The 22167-nt window shown below is 36.5% G+C and overlaps 1 protein-coding gene across 15 annotated transcripts in view; it reads right to left on the bottom strand.

The window, feature by feature from the left end:
- DOCK7 (dedicator of cytokinesis 7) overlaps positions 1–22167 on the bottom strand; it is a 235753-nt gene that overhangs the window by 212805 nt on the left and 781 nt on the right. For all 15 annotated transcript variants that reach the window (XM_012442624.3, XM_012442623.3, XM_012442622.3 and 12 more), the window contains exon 2: positions 842–947. In XM_012442624.3, the coding sequence (XP_012298047.1) occupies positions 842–947 (106 nt within the window). The remainder of the gene's footprint in view (positions 1–841; positions 948–22167) is intronic.

Genomic DNA, 22167 nt, shown 5'->3' on the forward strand with positions numbered 1-22167 from the left:
CAGGATGCAAAATAGTATCACTGGAAGACAGGCGTTCAAAACATCAAGAGCATTTCAGAAGGATTATCTCCATGTACACTGATACCAGCCAGAAACCCATACATTCTAAAATTTCTCCAATTAGCATGTAGTAAACTTCATATTTTCAAATTTTAGTAACACAAACATAAATATATAATTACAAGTCAATCAAACTGTTATTTCCATTTGTTCAGTATCTGGTACCCTTTCACAGCTAAATGGAAAATGCTAATATATAACTCAACCCTATAATGCTTATTTGCTTTTTTAGTTTTCCACAGCATTTCGTAAAAATGACCTCTAATTTTTAAGACAAATGGAGGTATGTTTTTAATTCATATATCTAACATAGTATTAGTTTTTATCAAAACTCATTATTCTCATGCCAGCTTTTTAAATAAGGGAACATTTACGTCTCTGACACAGTACAAGGCTCATGGTAATAAATCAATAAATGTAAATTCATTTATTTTAAAGGGGACAGATAATAGTATAAACCCACATAATTATTATTTACTTCGATGCCTATTCCTAGAATAGATTCTTAAATTTTCACCTTGAGTCTTTAAAAGTTCTAAATGTAAAATTCCAGGATTGATTAAATCCTGAATACAAAGTTTCAGAGTTGACTAGGAAACCAGCAATTCTATAACATCCCCTAACATCCTCTCCCAACTCAGATTTCAACAAAATGAGGTAACAAGAAGTAAGATTATGAGACTAGTGATGGAACCCAATTAGCTCCTATCTTTCCACTATTTTTTCATGGCCTAGTCAGTCATACACCAATAACATACTATAGTCTGAATATGTTACTTACGGTGGTATGATGGGATATATTGCCAACAATATTAAGGTTTTTGAGCAGTTGGGGAGAACCACTATATTGACCGGAGATCTGCTTCCTAACTTCAGCTGCCACCGTTCTATAATGAAGAAAGCGAAAACATTATACACATTATTTTTTTAAAAAGCTAAACTAGTTTAAAATAGAAGGAAGCTAAATACATTCCAGATTCACTTAAAGAACAAATAAATTCAGCATATCAATAAGGCTATAAATTCATAAAATACTTTAGGAAATACTTTTCTAGCTTATAATTACATTAGAACAGCTTATAATGTTGATGTAGGGTACAAGTGTGACAGACAACTTATATGAGGCTTTTATATAGCATTTTGGGGAACATACTTTGGCCTACGATAGAGCTGGAACTATAGAGCTGGCTCTACAGTTGGAAGCTATAAAACAACATATATGTTAAAATGTATATACTTTAAAGTATGATAAGAATTACGAATAAAAAACTCTGGAGTGTTTTCAAGCTAATGATTTAATTCAAAGCCCTGATCATCCTGGTCCCCATTAGAATTTCCAGCTGAGTTTCAAGATAATCTCATTTTCCTAAAAGTATCCAGATTTAGGATCTAATCTTTTCTCCTACTTCTTCTCAATTCCTCCTTCCTTCTTTCATATTCAGTAATTTCACACACATTTACTGAGCATAGTTATGAGCCAACTATACAGTTAGAAATGTTTACATAAAAATAAGAGTTATCATTCTTTAAGGCTTAAGATACTGAATTAGTTCAATCTTTTTTATGTAGGTGACTTGAGGTACTTTACATAATATTCGTGTTTTAAAAGGCTAACTTCCTATTCGTAATTGCCAAACCTTGGAAGCAATCAAGCTATCCTTAAATGGGTGAGTGGATAAACTGTGTTACAGCTATACAATGAAATATTATCCAATGATAAAAAGAAATGAGTTATCAAACCATGAAAGACATAGAGGAACCTTAAAAGAATATTGCTAAGTGAAGGAAGCCAATCTGTATGATTCCAACTATCTGATATTCTGGAAAAGTCAAATCTATGGAAGACAGTAAAAAGACCAGTGGTTGCCAGAGGCTGGAGTAGGGTACAAAAAAAAAAGGAATGAATAAGTAGAAAATAGGGTGATATGGTTTGACTGTGTCCCTACCCAAATCTCATCTGGAATTGTAGCTCCCATAATTCCCATGTGTTGTGGGAGGGACACAGTGAGAGATAATTGAATCATGGGGGCAGTTTCCCTCATACTGTTCTTGTGGTAGTGAATAAGTTTCACGAGATCTGATGGTTTTTATGAGGGGTATCCCCTTTCACTTGGCTCTCATTCTCTCTTGCTTGCCACCATGTAAGATGTCCCTCTGCTCCTCCTTCATCTTCTGCCATGATTGTGAGGCCTTCCCAGCCATGTGGAACTGTGAGCCCATTAAACCTCTTTCCTTTATAAATTACCCAGTCTCGGGTATATCTTTGTTAGCAGCATGAGAAAAAACTCATACACAAGATGTTTCAGACAATGAAACTATTCTGTATGATACTGTAATAGTGGATACACGTCATCATATATTTGTCAAAATTCATTGAATGTACAACACAATGAACCTGCTTAATCTATGGACTTTAGTTAATAATAATGTACATCAATATTGGCTCATCAGTTATAACAAACGTACCACACTAACGCAAGATGCTAACTGGAGAAATCCGGGAGAGAAGGGAGGATGTATAAGAACTTGCCATACTTTCCATTCACTTTTTTGTAAACCAAAAACTGCTCCCCCAACCAAAAAAAGTCTACTAGTTAAAAAAAAAAAGTTAATGACAAAGAAGGAAGACAAGAGCACCAAAAAAGAAACAATAAGAGGTTAGAGCTGAAATCTGGAAAGGCAATGAAATCTTTGAGAGGGAAAATAGATTGAGGAGAGAGAAAGGGCAAATTATGTAATCCTCTGTGTGAAAAGACAGGAACATTCACTTCAATTTTGGGTTCCAGCTGGCTGGCAGGCTGGCTGGCTGATTGATTGATTGATTGATTGGATTGATTGATTGATTGATTATTTAATTTAGAATAGTCTCACTGTCACCCAGGCTCAGTCCACTGATTGACTAATTGATTATTTAATTTAGAAGAGTCTCACTGATTGATTGATTGATTATTTAATTTAAAGGAGTCTCACTGTCACCCAGGCTGGAGTCCACTGATTGACTAATTGATTATTTAATTTAGAAGAGTCTCACTGTCACCCAGGCTGGAGTCCAGTGGTGCAATCTCAGCTCACTGCAACCTCCACCTCCCAGGATCAAGCGATTCTACTGCCTCAGCCTCCCGAGTAGCTGGAATTACAGGCATGCACCACCACGCCCAGCTTTTGTTTTGTTTTGTTTTGTATTTTTAGTAGAGATAGGGTTTCACAATGTTGGCCAGACTGGTGTCGAAGTTCTGACCTTGGGTGATCCACCCACCTTGCCCTCCCAAAGTACTGGGATTACAGGCATGAGCCACTGTACCCAGCCTCATTCCGGCTTTTAATGAAGCCCATATAATGAGAGTTTTCATTATTATGTTTAGCTTGAAGTCCTTACATATCCTGATCCTCTCATCAAAGCTGAGATAAAAATATGTAAAAGCCTTTAAAAAGACACAAAATAAACATTCTGTCTACCTACCTGATTGCTACTCAACTCACTCTATCAATCTCAGCACTAGCTCAATGTTTCTGGGGCTAAACCATGAGTAAACTGAATAGTAAACTGCTGTATTTCATCAAATTCAAGATATCACTAATTGTTAAGAGGTGACATTACTCCGCATACAGCCAATAAATAAAAAGCCAATTAATCATCACGACATCAGTTAATTGAAGATTTCAGATGTTAAAATGTAAAATTTAAAATAGTTACTTCAAAAAGAGGCAATCTTTTAATAACAGACATAAAAATGATAATCCTATTACAAATATCTTTTATATGACATTAATTTCCCCAAAAAAGAAAACCTGTATTTTGAAAATAAGCTGTGGTAATACAACAAGAACCATTTCCAAACTGAGCTATAGTAGCCATAAAAATATGTGCAACTCAGACAAAGGATGTATTTGCAACTGAGATCTTCTGCAGAGATTTCATAAAATGGTAGTGAAGAAATCTTCCCAAATAAAAAAAACCTGTACCTCTTAACTGTATCATGATCCAAAGTATGCAAGAGAGAAATGTAATGAATAAATATAGGCCCTGATACCAGTTAAAATCCTTTATCATAGGTTACTTTTTCCAATCAGATTTTTTCTTACTCCTAGTGATAGCTCAGAAAGAAAAACAAGGAAGTCTTTCTTACTCCTAATAAACCGTTAATATTAATTGCAAAGTAGAAAAAATAGGTCAAAAATTCTGTACTTATGCCCCTAAATTATAAAATGAAAAAACCTTCTATCCCTCCCAAGAAAATATGATCCAATATTTGATCCATTTATCTCTTTATCCACTCTCTCCATTCCTACAAGTTACCTATGTTAACACACATTACAGTTTTCACAAAAGAAAGCATCTGCTCAGGCCATTCGCCAGAGGATATTGGAAATAATCAGCAAAAGAACCACATTTTGAGAGCAAATTATGTTGCATTTAACCTTTCCTCTAACCCACTCCTACTTTCAGACACCCTGTCTCGTCATGATTTCCAGAATGAACCAAGGGTTATAAAGCCAATCTGGGCCTGCCTCTCTCATCCCTGGTCATTCTTCATGGGACCAGAAATAAAGCCTAAGTAAAGATGACTAAGGAGAGTTCATACTAAACTCATAAGAAAGTTTAGTTGAGCTACTCCTATAAAGTCACACAAAAAAATAACTGCAATGTACTAATAAGATGCAATGTATCAAATAAGATAATAAGATCTCTGGGAACTGGCACTATTTGTATCTAAGATAGAAGTCAGGGAAGAAATGAAGGGTAAAGGATGTATCAGGGACAAAGAAAAAAAGGGCTTGCTAAAAATCTCCAAAAGAAAAGGAACAGAGCAGCGGACACTCCAGTACTTTAACTATCCAAGTTCAAGACCGGGGAATGATGGGTTGTATCAGAGTTCCAACACTGTGTATGAGTTGGTATTAAAGATGAAGAAAACAAGTGAAACCGATCTCTACTAAAAATACAAAAATTAGCGGGGTGTGGTGGTGGGCACCTGTAGTCCCAGCTACTTGGGAGGCTGAGGTAGGAGAATCCCTTGAACCTGGGAGGCAGAGGTTGCAGTGAGCCAAGATCATGCCATTGCACTCCAGCCTGGGTGACACAGCAAGACTCCAGGTCTCAAAAAAATAAACAAATAAAGATAAAACAATAGACTACACAAAAACAACACTGTATCACCTACTAAGTATTTGCGCCAAAAAGTGTTTAACCCGAATTGAATCAAACCTTTACATCTAACTTCCAGTTTATGGGGTAATACAGAGGACAGTATAACAATAATATTGTAAGGAAGCCATCAGACAAAAACTAGAAGGCAGGTCATGCTATGTGCCAAAATCTCTTCAACGGTTTAATATGGTAGATAAATTAAAAAGTAAAGGCAGTGGGCTAAGTTTTAATGTAAAAAAGACTTAAGACTAAGACAGGCTGGGCGTGGTGGCTCACAGCTGTAATCCTAGCTCTTTGGGAGGCTGAAGCAGGTGGATCACCTGAGGTCAGGAGTTCAAGACCAGCCTGAGCAACATAATGAAACCCTGTCTCTACTAAAACTAAAAACAATTAGCTGGACGTGGTGGTGCATGCTTGGAATCTTAGCTACTTGGGAGGCTGAGGCAGGAGAATCACTTGAGCCCAGGAGGCGGAGGTTGCAATGAGTCAAGACTACACCATTGCACTCCAGCCTGGGGGAAAGAGCAAGACTCCATCTCAACAACAACAACAACAAAAAAAAAAAAAAAAAAAAAAAGACTAAAACACAAAATAAGAGGGGGGAAGAATAGACTTAAGAGATATAACCAAATGCAACATACAGTTACTACTGGACCCTGATTTGAACAAACCAGCTGTAAAAGACATTTTGGTAGATGAGAAATTTTACCTTGGGCAAGGTAATACATAAGAGTTATTGGGGTTTTTTAAAAGGCTTTTACTGTGTGAAAGCAGCATGTAGTAATTCAGGAAAATGTCCTTATATCAATACTTTAGAGATGTAAATGATGTTTGTAATTTAGCTTAAAAGTCTTCAGTTGGAGGCTCCAGCAGCGGCTCACATCTGTAATTCCAGTACTTTGGGAGGTCCAGGCAGGAGGATCAGCCTGGGCAACATGGCAAAACCCTGTCTCTACTAAAAATACAAAAAATTAGGCAGAAGTTGTACTGCATACCTGTAGTCCTAGCTACTTGGGAGGCTGAGGCAGGAGGACAGCTTGAGCCCAGGAGGTCAAGGCTACGGTGAGCCATAACTGTTGTACTCCGGCCTAGGCAACAAAGTGAGACCTTGCTTCAAAATAAAAGGATTCAGTTATAATTATTTTGCCTTAGTGGGAAAAACCAACAAATCAAATATGAAGATGGGGCAAATAAGCTTCAAGAGGTACACCAGATCCTCCATAAAGTCCTGCCTGATTTCTGTTCCATAAAATTGAGGGTCTAAATCTGTTTGGACACTCCTCCCTATGCTTTCAAAGCACCCTGTGTTTATCCGAATACATTCAAGGAAAAGGAGCTTCCAGGAGACAAATTCAGACAGGCAGCAGACTAGCCACTGACCACTTTCTATTGTTGAGTAAGAACCTTGCCTTGCTGATTGAGTTTGATTTCAGTGGTGGGAAAGCCCCATGTTTTTGTAAGCATTCTCTTTCATAGAAGCATAAAAATTGCAAAGGTTTCATGGAACAATCTTCATGCAACCCATAAGTATAAAAGTATGGTGGAGGAAAACAAGTACAGTGAAGTATCAAGAATTTGGCTTCTCAAGTCTGACACACTAATTCTTCAGAAGAACCTTTGCAACCTCCTTGAGGAATTAGACAAGAAAACTTCACCTCTGATTGGGATACTCTATGCTGTCTATTACTCAGCATAAATGTCCTAAAACAGGTTAATTTCTGCCATTAAAGAAAATACATGTTTTCCAATGCTAGTGGCATTTTTCTTGTGATAACCAAATAATAGCAAAGTCACAGCACCTATCAAATCTGTTTTGAAATCTGGAATTCCTGGGCTCAAGTGATGCTCCTGCCTGGACCTCCCAAAGTGCTGGAATTACAGGCATGAGCCACTGCTGAAGCCTCCAACTGAAGACTTTTAAGCTAAATTACAAACATCATTTGCATCTCTAAAATATTAATATAAGGACATTTTCCTGAATCACTATCCTTCTATTTGGAAGGATTTGAAATCTACTATTTGAAGATTTGAAATCTACTATTTCTTACAAGGAATTAAGCAAATAAACGTCAAAACTTCTGCCTCCTCTAGCAGACTGCCTAGCATATACAAAGTGCTTAGCTAATGTTTACAGAGCTAAAGTGAAAATCATAGGAATAGAAAAGAAAAATTCATAATTCCTTCCCCAAAAAAGTAACTGAGTAAGAATACTTGAATGGAACAACTTACGTGAGCTCCTTCAGGGCAGGGACCATATCTTATTAATCATTATATCCTCAAAGTCTAAGACAATGGGGAGAGAGAGAGAAATGGCGAAATAGATATGAGTTTAGAGAGAGGAAAAAAAAAAGATAGGGAATAAGAATGAACTTAGAGACTACCTACTACTTTTAAAACACCTTTTGGAGTAAACCAATTCATAAGTGATGTTGGTTTTTAATTGATTAAAAGGGAAGAAAAAAGCATTTTTTATTTAAAACCTTTTATCTATTATTGTCAAATAGAAAAATATTTGCAGGGGGAAAAACGTCTCAATCCAATTGAGATCATTATCATCATCTCTGTTACCTGATAAAGTAAGAAACTACCAAAACACAATATTCTCCTATTTTGTATAAAACTTTTTTTATAAATAATTTTTTTACAGGATATATAATTTGTTTGCTTATCTCAAAATAGTCTCTAATGTGTCTTTAGCATATCTGCAAAGGGCTGGCTAAAGAATTACTTTCAAGCTCTACTATTACATAAATAGTTACTATGAGAAGCAGAGGAAATAAGATTTTCCAAAATGAAGACAGAAAAAAAAAAAACTGATACAAGAAATCTTTTTTTTTTTGAGACGGAGTTTCGCTTTTGTTACCCAGGCTGGAGTGCAATGGCGCGATCTCGGCTCACCGCAACCTCCGCCTCCTGGGTTCAGGCAATTCTCCTGCCTCAGCCTCCTGAGTATCTGGGATTACAGGCACGCGCCACTATGCCCAGCTAATTTTTTGTATTTTTAGTAGAGATGGGGTTTCACCATGTTGACCAGGATGGTCTCGATCTCTTGACCTCGTGATCCACCCACTTCGGCCTCCCAAAGTGCTGGGATTACAGGCTTGAGCCACCGCGCCCAGCCCCAAGAAATCTTAGGGAAAAAAAATTTCAAACTTCGCAAAGAGGTGCAAACAAAAGGTCCATCTCTGCCATCTCCGATCCCTAATTCCCAGTCTTACTCCTCAGATGTAACAGTTAATATTTTCTTGGTATCCTTCAAGAAATAGATGTGTATCTATCACTATATATATAAGAAATCCTTTTTTTAATGTCCACACATGATATCATACAATAATCATTTCTTGATACCTTACATTATGCAATATATATTAGAAATCTTTCTATATTGGCACATAAAACTAATAAAACTAGCACCATTTGTCAGGCACTTATAATGTGCCACATTTGTTATACCTCAATCTTTAGAAAACCCTATGAAGTAGGTACTCTATTCAAGTATTGAAATTTCAAGAATTTCACACAACTGATAAAGAATAGAGCCAAGATCTGAACATAAAGACCTCATTCTTAACTGCTAGCTTCCTTTATAACTGCTATAAACTCCCTGGTATGGATAAATGAACATATTTAACCAGTCTCCACTGATGCACATTTAAACTATTTCTAGTTTTTCCAAAGATTATCACTAGAAAGTAAGTTCTATGAGGCAGAGATTTTTGTCTGAGTCAAGAATTATGGGCAATTTTTGAGGGCTTTCTGTATTTCCAAATTCTCTGCAGCAACATTATTTTATAATCAGAAAAAAATAGATATTTTTACATACATTTCAAAAATAAAGTAACTTGCCCAGGTTTATAAAAGGTAGAGTCAGGGTTTGAATTCAGATCCATAAAGCTCCTAAAGCTTTCCATGGAGGCAGATTTCCAAAGATAAAATAATTCTTGCCATAGTTCATAATAATGATTTGTCTATATTCCAAAACCCAGCCTTTCAGGTCAGTTAAAGACAGCCAGCAAAAATATCTGCTGTATATACTAACATAGTAATAGGAACACTAGAATGACTACCACCATTATTATGATCTGTTTCCTATCCTTCATGTATGGCTAAATAAAACACCAATCTAAGCCACTGTCTTTGTGTCATTTTAAGTTAGCCCGTGTTAAAATATTTAGGAACACAGAAGACTGGACCATAGTAACCACTAAAGTAAAGGCTCACGAAAACTAAAACATACACAGGTTGATATGTGAAACAAACAAAAAAGAAATAGTCCTTCTACATAATACACTTAACATTTAAAATATACCTCCTTTTCTGGTGGGGAACAGGATTAATAAAAAGATGTCAAGTGTCTCATATATCCCATTTGACATTATTTTGGGGATAACATTACTCAAAATTATTTTTACATTAGAAAGCACTGTATTAAGGAGACTTGGATGGCTCTATCACTGTGATCAACAGCATTTCAATATAAATCTCAATTTCATCAACTAAAACCTGGTGATAACATCGCTCCCTACTTCATGTAACATATTATAACTACATTAAAAAAAATCCAAAAATTTAGCATTTGTAAATATTAACACTGACCTGAAATTGGCAATTAAAAAGAGAGGGAAAAGAAAAATATCTACTGCAAAAAGTTAATCCTCCTAAAAGGAGATAAATTTATCTTAAATTCCACCCTACTTTATAAAAATAAACCCAGGGCTGCCTTACCCATAAACATACAAAATTATATCCTCGTGTAAAGTGCATATAATTAGTTGCTAAATCGTATTTATTCTAACTCTTACGTACTTCTCAAATCCTTGTCCCCACCTTTCCTTTTTTACAACATCTGCCTACAAATAACATCATACTTAACAGTAAAAGTCTGAATGCATTTCTCTTTAGAGCAAGAGAAAGCCAAGTATGTCTGCTTTTACCACTTCTATTCAACCTTGTACTGGAAGAGGGAAGGAGGGAGAGAGGGAGGAAGGGAGGAAGGGAGGAAGGGAGGGAGGAAGGAAGGAAGAATGGAAGGAAGGAGGGAAGGAAGGGCGTTTAGATTAAAAAGGAAAAAATAAAACTGTCTTTACTCACAAAAAATTATCCTATATACAGAAAAATCTAGGGAACCCACAAAAAACTACCAAAACTACTAAACAAGTTCAGCAAGGTTGAAGGATACAAGTTTAATATCCAAAAATCAACTGTATCCCTATATACTAGCAATGAAAAAACCAAAAATATTTTTCAATTCCAATCAAAAGATCAAAAATAATAAAATCTTTAGAAATAAAATTATACAAAAGAAGTACAAGACCTGTACACTAAAAACTTCAAAATGCTGGAGAGAACTTAAATAAAATCTCAACAAACAGACCCTCCATTTTCATAGATTGACTCAATATATTTTGTTCAGATGGCAATTCTCCCCAAACTGATCGACAGATTCAATGCAATCTCTATCAAAATCCCAACAAGATTTTGCAGAAACTGGCACACTTTATATTGATATTGATCTTAAAATGTATATAAAAATGCAAAAAATCCAGAATAAACAAAACAATTTTGAAAAAGTAAAAAATTAGAGGATTCAAACTTATGAATTCCAAATTTTACTTTAAAGCGATGGTAAACAGAACAGCACCGTACTGGGATAAGGATAGACATACAGATCAATGAAACAGAACTGAGTATCAAGAAGTAAACTCTTACATTTATGGTCAACTGATTTTTTTGACAATGGTGCCAAACCAATTCAATTGGACAAAAATATTCTTTTCAACAGTGTTGCAATAATTGAACACCCATAAACTAAAGATAAATTTAGACCTTTATCTCAAACCATGCACAAAATCTAAAGCAAAATGGAACATAAACCTTAATCTAAGAACTAAAACTACAAAATTTTAGCAGAAAATAGAAAAAAATTTCATGACAATTGATTAGGCAGAAAGTCTTAGCTACAATACCAAAATCCTGATGCATAAAAGAAAAACATTGATGAAATTGGACTTCATTAAAATTTAAAACTTTTGTGCTTCAAACATCACTTTAAAAAAATGAAAGGACAAGTCAAACAAAGAAATCATGTTTATAAATCATATATCTAAAAAAGGACTTTTGGGCGTGGTGGCTCACGCCTGTAATCCAAGCACTTTGGAGGCCAAGGCGGGTGGATCACCTGAGGTCAGGAGTTCAAGACCAGCCTGACCAACATGGTGAAACCCCGTCTTAAAAAAAAAAAAGGACTTTTACCCAGAACACATAAAGAACTCCTACAACTTAAAAACAAGATAAATAATCCCACTGAAAAATGAGTAAGAGACCAGGCATGGTAGTGCATGCATGTAATCCTAGCACTTTGGGAGGATGAAGCAGGAGGATCGCTTGAGCCCAGGAGTTCAAGACCAGCTGGGCAACATAGTGAGAGTCTGTCTCTACAAAAAAATTAGCCAGATATGGTGGCGTGGGCCTGTAGTCCCAGCTACTCAAGAGGTTGAGCTGAGAGGATGGCTTGACCCCAAGAGTTTGAAGCAGCAGTGAGCTATTATAGCACCACTGAACTACAGCCTGTCTCATCAATCAATCAATCAATCAATAAAAATGAGTATGAGATCTGAATAGGTATTTCACCAGAGCAGATACGTGAGTGGCTAATAAGCACATAAAAAAGGCCACTAGTAATCAGGAAAACACAAATCCAAATCAGAATGAAATACTACTTCACACTCACCAGAATGTCTATAATCAAAGAGGACAATAACAAGTGTTAGCAAGCATGTGGAGAAATTACAACCCTCATACATTCCTAATAGGAATCCAAAATGGCAGTCGTTATGGAACATTTTCGCAGATCCTCAAAAAGCTAAACATAAAATTACACTATGACCTAGCAATTCCACTCCTAGATATGTATATACCCACAAGAATTGAAAACAAGTCTTTAAACAAAACCTTGTATTCCCATTGGCAACATTCACAAAAGCCAAAAGGTAGAAACACCCTAAATATCCACCAACTGATGAATGGATAAACAAAATGTGCTACATACAATGGAATATTATTCAGCCATAAAAGGAGTGAAATACTGATACATGCTACAACACAGATGAACCATGAAAACATTATGCTAAATGAAAGCAATCAGGCATAAAAGGCCACTTATTGCATGATTCTCTTTATTGTGAAATCTTCCGAAAAGGCAAACTGAGAGATTGACACAAAAAGTAGATTCATTGTTGCCTAGGGCTTGGGGTCAAAACAGGGAATTGCAAACTGGGACAAGGAATTTTTTGGGGTGATGGAAACGTTCTAAAACTAGATTGTGGATGACGGTTTCACAACTCTAAGTTTATTAAAAATCATTTAATTGTAAACTTAAAATGAATGAAATTTATGATTTATAAAGTATACCTAAATAAAGCTGGGTTTTTTTCCTAAGGGTCTGGGTATGGCTGGAACTGCTCTGCAAGGTAAGGGGAAGAAACTGTTTATTGGTCAGAGAAAGAATGATGATGACAGAAAAAGGAAAGCTGGTATGTAGTCACTAAGAAAATTTTGCACCCTGAGACTCTGTACCACGATCCTGTATCATTAGCAATTATGAAAATTATTACATGGTTGGTATGAAAGAAGGAGTTAGTTGTTTTCTGGCGTCACAGGGCAAACCAGGAATAGCTCATAATGATGAAAGCATACAGATGCTGAAGAAAAAATGAGAACGACAAAAGTCAAAAAAAACCAGGAAGACATCCTTGGGAGGGTTATCAGTTGGTACTAAGAACTGAGCAAAACTTTAAAAAGTTAAGGGATAGGGAAGCCACAGCATCAGGTTACACTGGTTTTCTTTGAATTTCTTTGTATTTCACCAGTTTCATTTAAATTGCAGGTAGAATAGCTGTCTACATTGCCACATATTTAAGTAATTATAGTGATGTGCAACCATTTAAAATGACTAATTTTAAAGAACATCAGTTGTTTTGCTATGACCAGCACTCTCATCTTCCTTCTTTAGGTTAGAAACCCTTCTTTGGTAAGGAACTCATTCTGTAAGATGTGGGTGGGGCTAACACGTCTTTCCCCCAAGCCATAGAAGGGTATGGACCCACAGTGGTCAGACTCTCCTATACCCCTAAACATAATAATTGGTTCAAGGAAGGACATGTGACCCAAGTCACATCAATAACTGAGTCCTTGGATCTTTTCTGCCAGAACTAAACTGGTAAAATTTGAACCTAGCACTGTCAAATCTCACTGTGGCCATTTTGTGGAAAACCTACCCAAGATATGAAGATAAGAGGTTGCTGACATCATCTGTATCCCTAGACCCAATATATTCAGTTACATGAGTCAACACTTTTTGAGTGTGTGCAAAATAATCTGATCTGTCACTTGTAACCCCAGCAAAAAAAAAAAAAAAAATCCCCTGTAAAAAGCCACTGAAAAAAGCAGTGAGGTATCCAGAGTGTTTGTCACAGGGGTCCAAATGATGCAACCCCAAAATAAAGAGGAGTTAACTCTGAAGAGATTTAGCTGACTGGAATGAAGAAGAAAAGCTCCAAATAAAGCATCAATTCTTAATTATTATCACAGGCTCTGTTTTCTAGGAAACCCAGACTAAAAAGGTATCTACAAAAACCTGTCAGCTAGCATTAGGCTTAACAGTGAAACACAGAGTGCTTTCCCTTTGAGATCATAAATAAAACAAGGAAGGCCAGGCCCAGAGGCTCATGCCTGTATTCCCAGCAGTTTGGGAGGCCAAGGTGGGAGGATATCTTGAGGCTAGCAGTTTGAGACCAGCCTAAGCAACAAAGCAAGACCCCATCTCTACAAAAAATTTAAAAATTAGCCAGGCATCGTTGTGCACACCTGTAGTCTTAGCTACTCAGGAGGCTAAAGTGAGAGGACAGCTTGAGCCCAGGAACTCAAAGTTATAGTGAGCTATGATCACGTCACTGTGTTCCAAGCTGGACAACAGAGCAAGAGTCCTTCTCAAAAAATAAATAAATAAAAACTAAAAAACAGAAAAATAACAATGTAAGAATGTTCAATACTAATACAATGTTGAACAGCTATAGTACCAATCTACACAGTAATATAAAATAATAGTCTACAGAGCAAGATAAAAAATAGTAAGTCAGTTATAAGGATTGAAAAGGAAGAAACAAAAAAAAAAATGATGATTTCCTGATCATATGGTTGTCTACACAGAAAATACAAGGAATTCACATTCTTAGAATAAACAAGAGTTTAGCAAGGTATAGCTGCATACAAAAGTGTTATACAACTAGGAATAAATCTAACAAAAGATATGCAAGAACCTAACAGAGAAAATTACAAAATTTCATTGTACAACATAAAGAAGACCTAAATAAATGGAGAGATACACTATGGATCACAGATTAGAAACTCAGTACTATAAGGATGTCATTTCTCTCCCAAATTAACATATAGATTCAATGCAATCCCAATCAAATTCTAAGAGTTTTAGGTTCAAGGGGTTTTGTTTTGTTTTTGGTACTCTAAAATTTACATGGGAATTCAAAGGGCTAAAAGCAGTCAAGATTTTTTTTAAAGGTGGAAGGAGTTGCTCTACTGAGTGCCAAGGCTGATTATAACTAAGATTATTTATACTTTGTAAAAAAAAATACTGTATAAGCAGACAAATGGAACAAAATAGAGATCCCAGAAAAAGACCCATAAATAAAGATATATAATCTACAACAGATAATTTCATTGTACATTTTAGAATAACTGAAAGACTATAATTAGATTATTTGTTACACAAGATAAATGTTTGAGATGATAGATACACCATTTACCCTGATGTGATTATTACACATTGTATGCCTGTATCAAAATATCTGATGTGTCCCATAAATATATATGCATACTATGCCCACGAATATTAAAAATTACTTTTTTTCTTCTGAAATCTAGGTGGAAAAAATAAAAATAAAAAAATTAAATTAACTTAAAAAAATTACTTTTTTTTTCCGAGATGAGTCTCACTCTGTCACCCAGGCTAAAGTGCAATGGCACAGTCTCAGCTCACTGTAACCTCTGCCTCCCGGGTTCAAGTGATTCTCCTAACTCAGTCTCCCAAGTAGCTGGGATTATAGGAACCCGCCACCACACCCAGATAATTTTTGTATTTTTAGCAGGAGTTTTGTATTTTAGTAGGGGTTTCATCATGTTGGCCAGGCTGGTCTCCAACTCCTGACATCATGATCCGCCCACCTTAGCCTCCCAAAGTGCTGGAATTACAGGCGTGAGCCACCACACCAAGCCAAAAATTACATTTGTTTTTTCTTTTTAAACCTACAATAGAGGTGGCAGGGCAGATTAATGGGGAAAGGATAATCCATTTAGAAAAAAATTAAAATTTCACATCACACACATATCAAGTCAAGGTGGAGTATAAACCTAAATAAGAAAGGGATAACTACAAATTTATGATAAAATGAATATCTTACTATCTCAGGGTAATAAAGTATTAATTAAGAGCCATAAAGTAATAACCATTAAAAAAAAGACTGATAAGTTAAACTTCATTAAAACTGAGAACATAGAGCTTTCATAAGGCTCCATTAAAACAATGAAAAACAAGCCACAGGGTGGGAAAAGGTATTTGCTGTACATATAATCAATAAACAACTAATACACAGACTGTATGTAAAGTACTCACACAAAATCAATTTATAAAAAAAAAAAAACCCAAATGGAAAAAAGAATGCAGGAAGGAGATAACAGCAAAAGAGTTAAATAAGCAATTTACAAAAGAAGAAATTCAAATAATCAATAAACATACAAAACAGAGCTCAACCTCATTAGTTATAAATTAAAAATTAAAACTTACCATGAGATAGCACTGTGCATCCACCAGATTGTGGCAAAAATGAAAAAGCTGGCCATACCAAGTAATGGCAATGATGTAAAGCAACATTGTTGTGAGACTGTAAATTTCTACAACCACTTTAGAAAATAGTTTGGTACTACCTAATAAGCATTGCTGTACCAATAAAGATTGCTATCTATGACCCAGCAATTGCACAGGTGTCTATACCCTAGAGAAACTCATGCATATGTATATCAGAATATTAGTATAGGAATGTTCATAGAAATGTTGTTTGTAATAATAAAAAAATGGAAACAATCCAAATGTTCACCTACTATAGAATGGATAAAATGTGGTATATTTATGCAATGAAATGCTACAAAGCAATGAAAATGAATGAACTTCAACTACTCAGAATATCATGAATTAATCTACCAAATTATAATTTTGTGCAAAGCAGCAAGACAGAAAAGCATATACACAATACAATTCCACCCAAATGACTTCAAAAGGAGAAAAAAACATTTTAGTAATGCATTCACCGATGGTAAGATTAAAGAAAGCAAGGAAATGCTTATCCCAAAAGTCAGAATAGTGGACTGGAGTAGTCCGAAGAAGGGGCAAGATTTAGGAAAGAAAAGGAAGAATATATCTAAAAGAAAAAGCATCAGAACAGTTACAGAGACGGAAATGAGCATAGCATATGTGGGGGTACAGTGAAAACACCAGACTGACTGGAGGACAATACGTAAACTACAGAATAAGTCAACAAGAGGAGGACCAAATTACAGTTAACCTTAAAATCCAAGGCTGGGTGCGGTGGCTTACACTCGTAATCCCAGCACTTTGGGCAGCTAAGGTGGGTGTGGTTCACGAGGTCAGGAATTCGAGACCAGTCTGGCCAACACAGTGAAACCCCGTCTCTACTAAAACTACAAAAAAATTAGCTGGGTGTGGTGGTGTGCACCTGTAATCCCAGCTACTCAGGAAGCTGAGGCAGCAGAATTGCATGAACCTGGGAGGCAGAGGTTGCAGTCAGCTGAGATCGCGCCACTGCACTCCAGCCCTGGCAACAGTGTCAGCTGCGAGCCTCTGTTACACACACACACACACACACACACACACACCCTGGCAACAGTGTCAGCTGCGAGCCTCTGTTACACACACACACACACACACACACACACACACACAGATCCAAGCAAGGGTTTGGCTTTAACACTATAAGAAGTCATTTATGTTCTTGAACTGCACAATGCCATGATGAAAGCTGTGTTTTAGGGAGATTTAATCTGCAACACACTTGAATTAGAAAGACGGGATCAGCTAGTGGCTTTCTATGGTCATCTAGAAGTGAAATATTGAAGGATGCTCCAACGTTGCTGGGTGGCATTCATTTAAACACTTTATGTGTCAGGCATCCATAGGATCTGTGTGAAGCACTAGAGATAAAAAGTCAAGATCCAGACCTGCCATCAAAGAGCTCAGAAAAGCAGTATAAAAATAGAGAAGGGGGTGGAGGAACATAAGAAATGTAACTTAAAAAAAAAAATAGCTCATGAAATCAGCGCTGAGGAAAAGAAAAAAATCAAAGGTTCCTAGCCCTCAAGAGCTCTATAAGTCAAGTACACATAAGGTAAGTACAACTATATAGCCCAAGGATTGATAAGGAAGAGAATTAACAGGAAGTAGCCATGACTATACCACATACATGGGAGAAATGTGACAAGGAAAGGAAAAGGAATGTTTGGTTGGCAGCTGAAAACACCAGAACACTCAATAGATCTTTGTTTTATTATGAGAAAGGCATCTTATGGTTTAAGGGAAAGGTCCACTAAAAGGAGTAGATTGAAGATGTCAGAACAGGGAAAGTTGTGGGATCAAGACTCAGAGAGGTGGCAAGATAGAATTTCAAAGTACAATAAAATGGGTAAGCTTTAGGAACAAGTGACCTTTCAGGCTCAAGGGAAAGATGGTTAAATCATATATTGGTGGGGAGAAACGCCACATATAGGTGAAGGGGACGAAGGCAGCAAATCACACTGCCACGTATGCACCTATGCAACAATCTAGCATGTTCTTCACATGTACACCAAAACCTAAAATGCAATAAAAAAATAAATAAATAAAAATAAAAAATAAAAAAAAATAAACCAAGATTCCAAATAAAAAAAAAATCATATATTGGGAGAGTAGTATGCTAAGGTTAAAATGAAGGACTAATGGTAGCCCCAAACTTTTCAGTAAGATGAGGTAGAGAAACAAAAGTATTAAATAAGAGAATTGATTTAAGGTAAACCTCATCTCAAATGGCAAGATATTAAGACATAAAGACCAACTCTGGAATGTGCTAGTCTCTTTCTAACACTTAGAGAAGCAGGTTAGATATTCAGCATTAAGAATTAGTGAGATGAGTACAACAAAAGATCAGGGAAGTATATGTGTCCAGCGAGATAAAACAGGCAGCACTGAAGTAGTTGGTAATATACGGAACTATGAATTGAACAAAGTAGATTCTGTAGATTGAAAGACTGAGCCCATCTGTCCAAAGTTACTAACACATATAAGACTAAAAACAACTGAAGTGTTAAATAAGTCTATATGCAGGAAATCCCACTCATGTCAGATTTTCCTCAGAAATAAAGATCTGATGGAAACCTTTCATTAAATTTGGCTGCTTACACAGCAAAATGATACGCGGTTAACAAAGGAAGGACTAAGAAAGCAGGCATAACATTTGGGATAGTAGCAGTGACACTGTTAGGAAACCTGCAACTACCCACAGAAAATATTCTGCAGAAAGAAAATATAGTCAAATAAAAAGAGTAGGCCAGGCACAGTAGCTCATGCCTGTAATCCCAGCACTTGGGGATGCCAAGGTGAGCAGATCCCTTGAGTCCCAGAGTTCAAGACCAGCCTAAGCAACATGGCGAAACCCCATCTCTACAGAAAAATGCAAAAATTAGCCAGATATGGTGCTTGTAGTCCCAGCTACTCCGGAGGCTGAGATGGGAGAATCACTTGAACCCAGGGGCAGAGATTGCAGTCAGCCAAGATTGCACCACTGAACTCCAGCATGGACAACAGAGCAAGACCCCATCTTAAAAAAAAAAAAAAAATTCTGAAATCAGAAAAGTAGGATTTGAGTCCTGATTTGGGCAAATAAAATTGCTCTTTCTAGGCCTCAATTCCCCATCTAGAAAATGATAACAATAATAACAGTAATATAAAAATAGTAATAGCAGTAGCCAATATTTTTGAATGCTTACGTTACAGGCACAGTACTAATGCATTATTAGAACTGTATTAGCTCACTTACACACTTAACTCACTTAATCCTCACATTAATTGTATAGAGGCTGTTACCCCATTTTTCTGTGGTATATGCAGAATTTCAACCTGTGCAATCTGATCCCAGAACCTATATTCTTTAGTACATTCTTCTGCCTCTCTGGGTTATGAAGATGAGAATGCAGTAAAAAGTGCTTTAAGTGTACACAAATGTTCACCATTACTGCTGAGTATCAAGAGACAGGACAAAATAATCCCAACAAAATCCTAGACGATGTGTCTACAAACAGTCAACATTCCATAAATCCATGGGCCTTATCCTCAAAAAGTGAAGGAAACAGACACATAAAAAGGCAACTACTAGATATGGACAAAATATACATGCTGCTTTTCTAGGTTAGCTGAAGTAAACAGTATAATTAGTGATATAAGAATAAAGAGCCTTCAGAAATCACCAAATCACAGCCTCAAAAAATAACTGTATTAAATGCAAAGGGCTAAAAAATAACTGAGACAAAAATGAGATCATTATAATTCTTTTTAAAGTAAAGGTTTCTGAACAATCACGAAGCTTTAAAAAGAAATAAAGTTTCAAACAGCAACAGGCTTTTAATTTCATATATGCACACTATGGAAAGAATTATCATTTCCAACAAAAGGTCCTAAACCACATTATAAATATTGTAGTAAAAAATAGTTGATACTTACTAGGCACTTACACAGAGCACCATTCTAAGCACTTTAGAGGTATCAATTCATTTAATCCTCACAACTCTATAAGGTTAAATCCTACTATCATCCTCATTTTCTAGATAAGGAAAATGAGGCAGAAGTGTGGTCAAGCAACTCATCCATGTTTACTCAATGACTGGCTGTGCTGGGATGCCAAACCCAGGAAATTCATATCCAAAATTTGCACTATACTTCCTCTAATAGAAAACTAAAAGGCAGAACACAAATTGATTCATAAGTATTATTCAATCATATTTGATAATGAGGAAGAACCTTTCATTCACATTAAGCAGTTAATAACTCATTACCCATAGCAGTTCTGTCTTTGGCATTCCTTCCAAATTAAGTCTGCACATTCTCACTGACAATCTCATCAAACCACTCACCCACCGGCAAATACAATCTACTTGCTGATATTCTCAAATCTAGATCTCCAGCTCGATCTCTCTTCTGTACCTCCAACCTGCACCAAAACCAAATAGATACTTCTCTCTGAATGATTCATGAACCCCTCAAAATTAACATGTCCAAAACTGAATCATCATCTCCTTTCCACTTGTATCTCCCAATCTCAAAGCCCTTTTTCCTCCTGTACTCCCCTACCCCAAAGACTGCCACTATCATCCACCTGGTCGCCCCACTGAGGATGTCATTCCCAGACTCCTCAATCTTCTTCACCTTCAATGTCCAATCACCAATCACTACCATGTCTACCTCCTGTCTGTCCAATCAGTGCACACCTCTTCATTCACTATACCTAACTTAATTTTATAACTTCTTAAAAAGCTGTTCTTTGCATTTTGTGTCGTTTTGCACAACTGATTATCTTTTTTTCTTGTGGTTTGTCCTGTCCCATCTGGTGGCAAACTCCACTAACAAACATACAATTTCATATCCAACTCTCTAATGTGCACTTGCTTTATTAGCACAATGTTTTCAGAGATAAACTTCTGGCTCTGAGAGAAATTAATACTAGGAATGCATGTCAAGTAGTAACATTTTTAATATCATCACCATCAGAAGTAAGACCTAGACATTTTACAAAAAAAAAAAAAAAGAAGAAGAATTTCCTATCGTCACAATTCCCTGGGAGAAACTAATTACAAGTGTTTGATGACAGGTAGCATAGGCCATGTACTATGCTACACACATTACACAAATTATGCCATTTAATGTTCACGACAACACTATGAGCTGAGTACTATTATTATTCTCATTTGCCAGATGAGGAAACTGAAATTTGGCCCAATAATTTGGCCAAGGTCCCAAGTTAGAAAGTAATAGTCAGAATTTGAACCCATGTCAGAGTCTGACAGTAGAGCCCATGCTCTTATACACTTGCTATTTTGTCCCTCAGGGAAAAAATAAAACAACATGCTTTAACGCTGGAAAGAAAGAAACAAAAGTCTCTGCCTCGAAAGTAGCTAGGACTACAGGTGCGACACCACACCTGGCTAAATTTTTATTTTTATTTTTTGGTAGAGATGGGGGTGGGGGTCTTGCGATGTTGGCCGGACTAGTCTTGAACTCCTGGCTTTAAGTGATCCTCCTGCCTCGGCCTCCCAAAGTGCTGGGATTACAGGCATGAGCCACTGCACCAGGCCCAAAAATTTTAAGAAACGGCAGCAAACTAAAAGGACTCAGAGCCACAGAAATACAACTGTCCAAAAACAAAACAAAAAAAGTAATTAATTTGAATGCTTCTTTTCTTGGGATATCATAATTCACACAAATATGATTTTATTACAACAAAAATGTCTACTGTCTTATACGTAAGTACATTCCACAAAGAAATTCTACAAATATTAGAATCCTCTGTCATTCCATTTCTATTTGGCAGGTTGGAGAAAGGTAGCAACCAACCGTAAGTAGGTGAAAGGCTTTGAAACCTCCACCTTGATCACTTGCTTTACTTCAAGACTGCTAACATATGAGAGAAAGCCACTGTGTAAAGAACACTGCCTATCATCCATCTTCCTCGAGTGCTCGGAGAAACACAGGCGCACAGTTAAATCCACATGCGAACTCAGATGGAGCTTCAGTCTGCAATCCGTCGAGGATTCGGCAGCTGCACAACGAAGGTGAAGCCCGCAGCTCTCAA

Source organism: Aotus nancymaae, unplaced genomic scaffold (assembly GCF_030222135.1).
Source record: "Aotus nancymaae isolate 86718 unplaced genomic scaffold, 86718_ANA_hifiasm-v0.15.2.pri h1tg000007l, whole genome shotgun sequence".
NCBI classification, from domain to species: Eukaryota; Metazoa; Chordata; class Mammalia; order Primates; family Aotidae; genus Aotus; species Aotus nancymaae.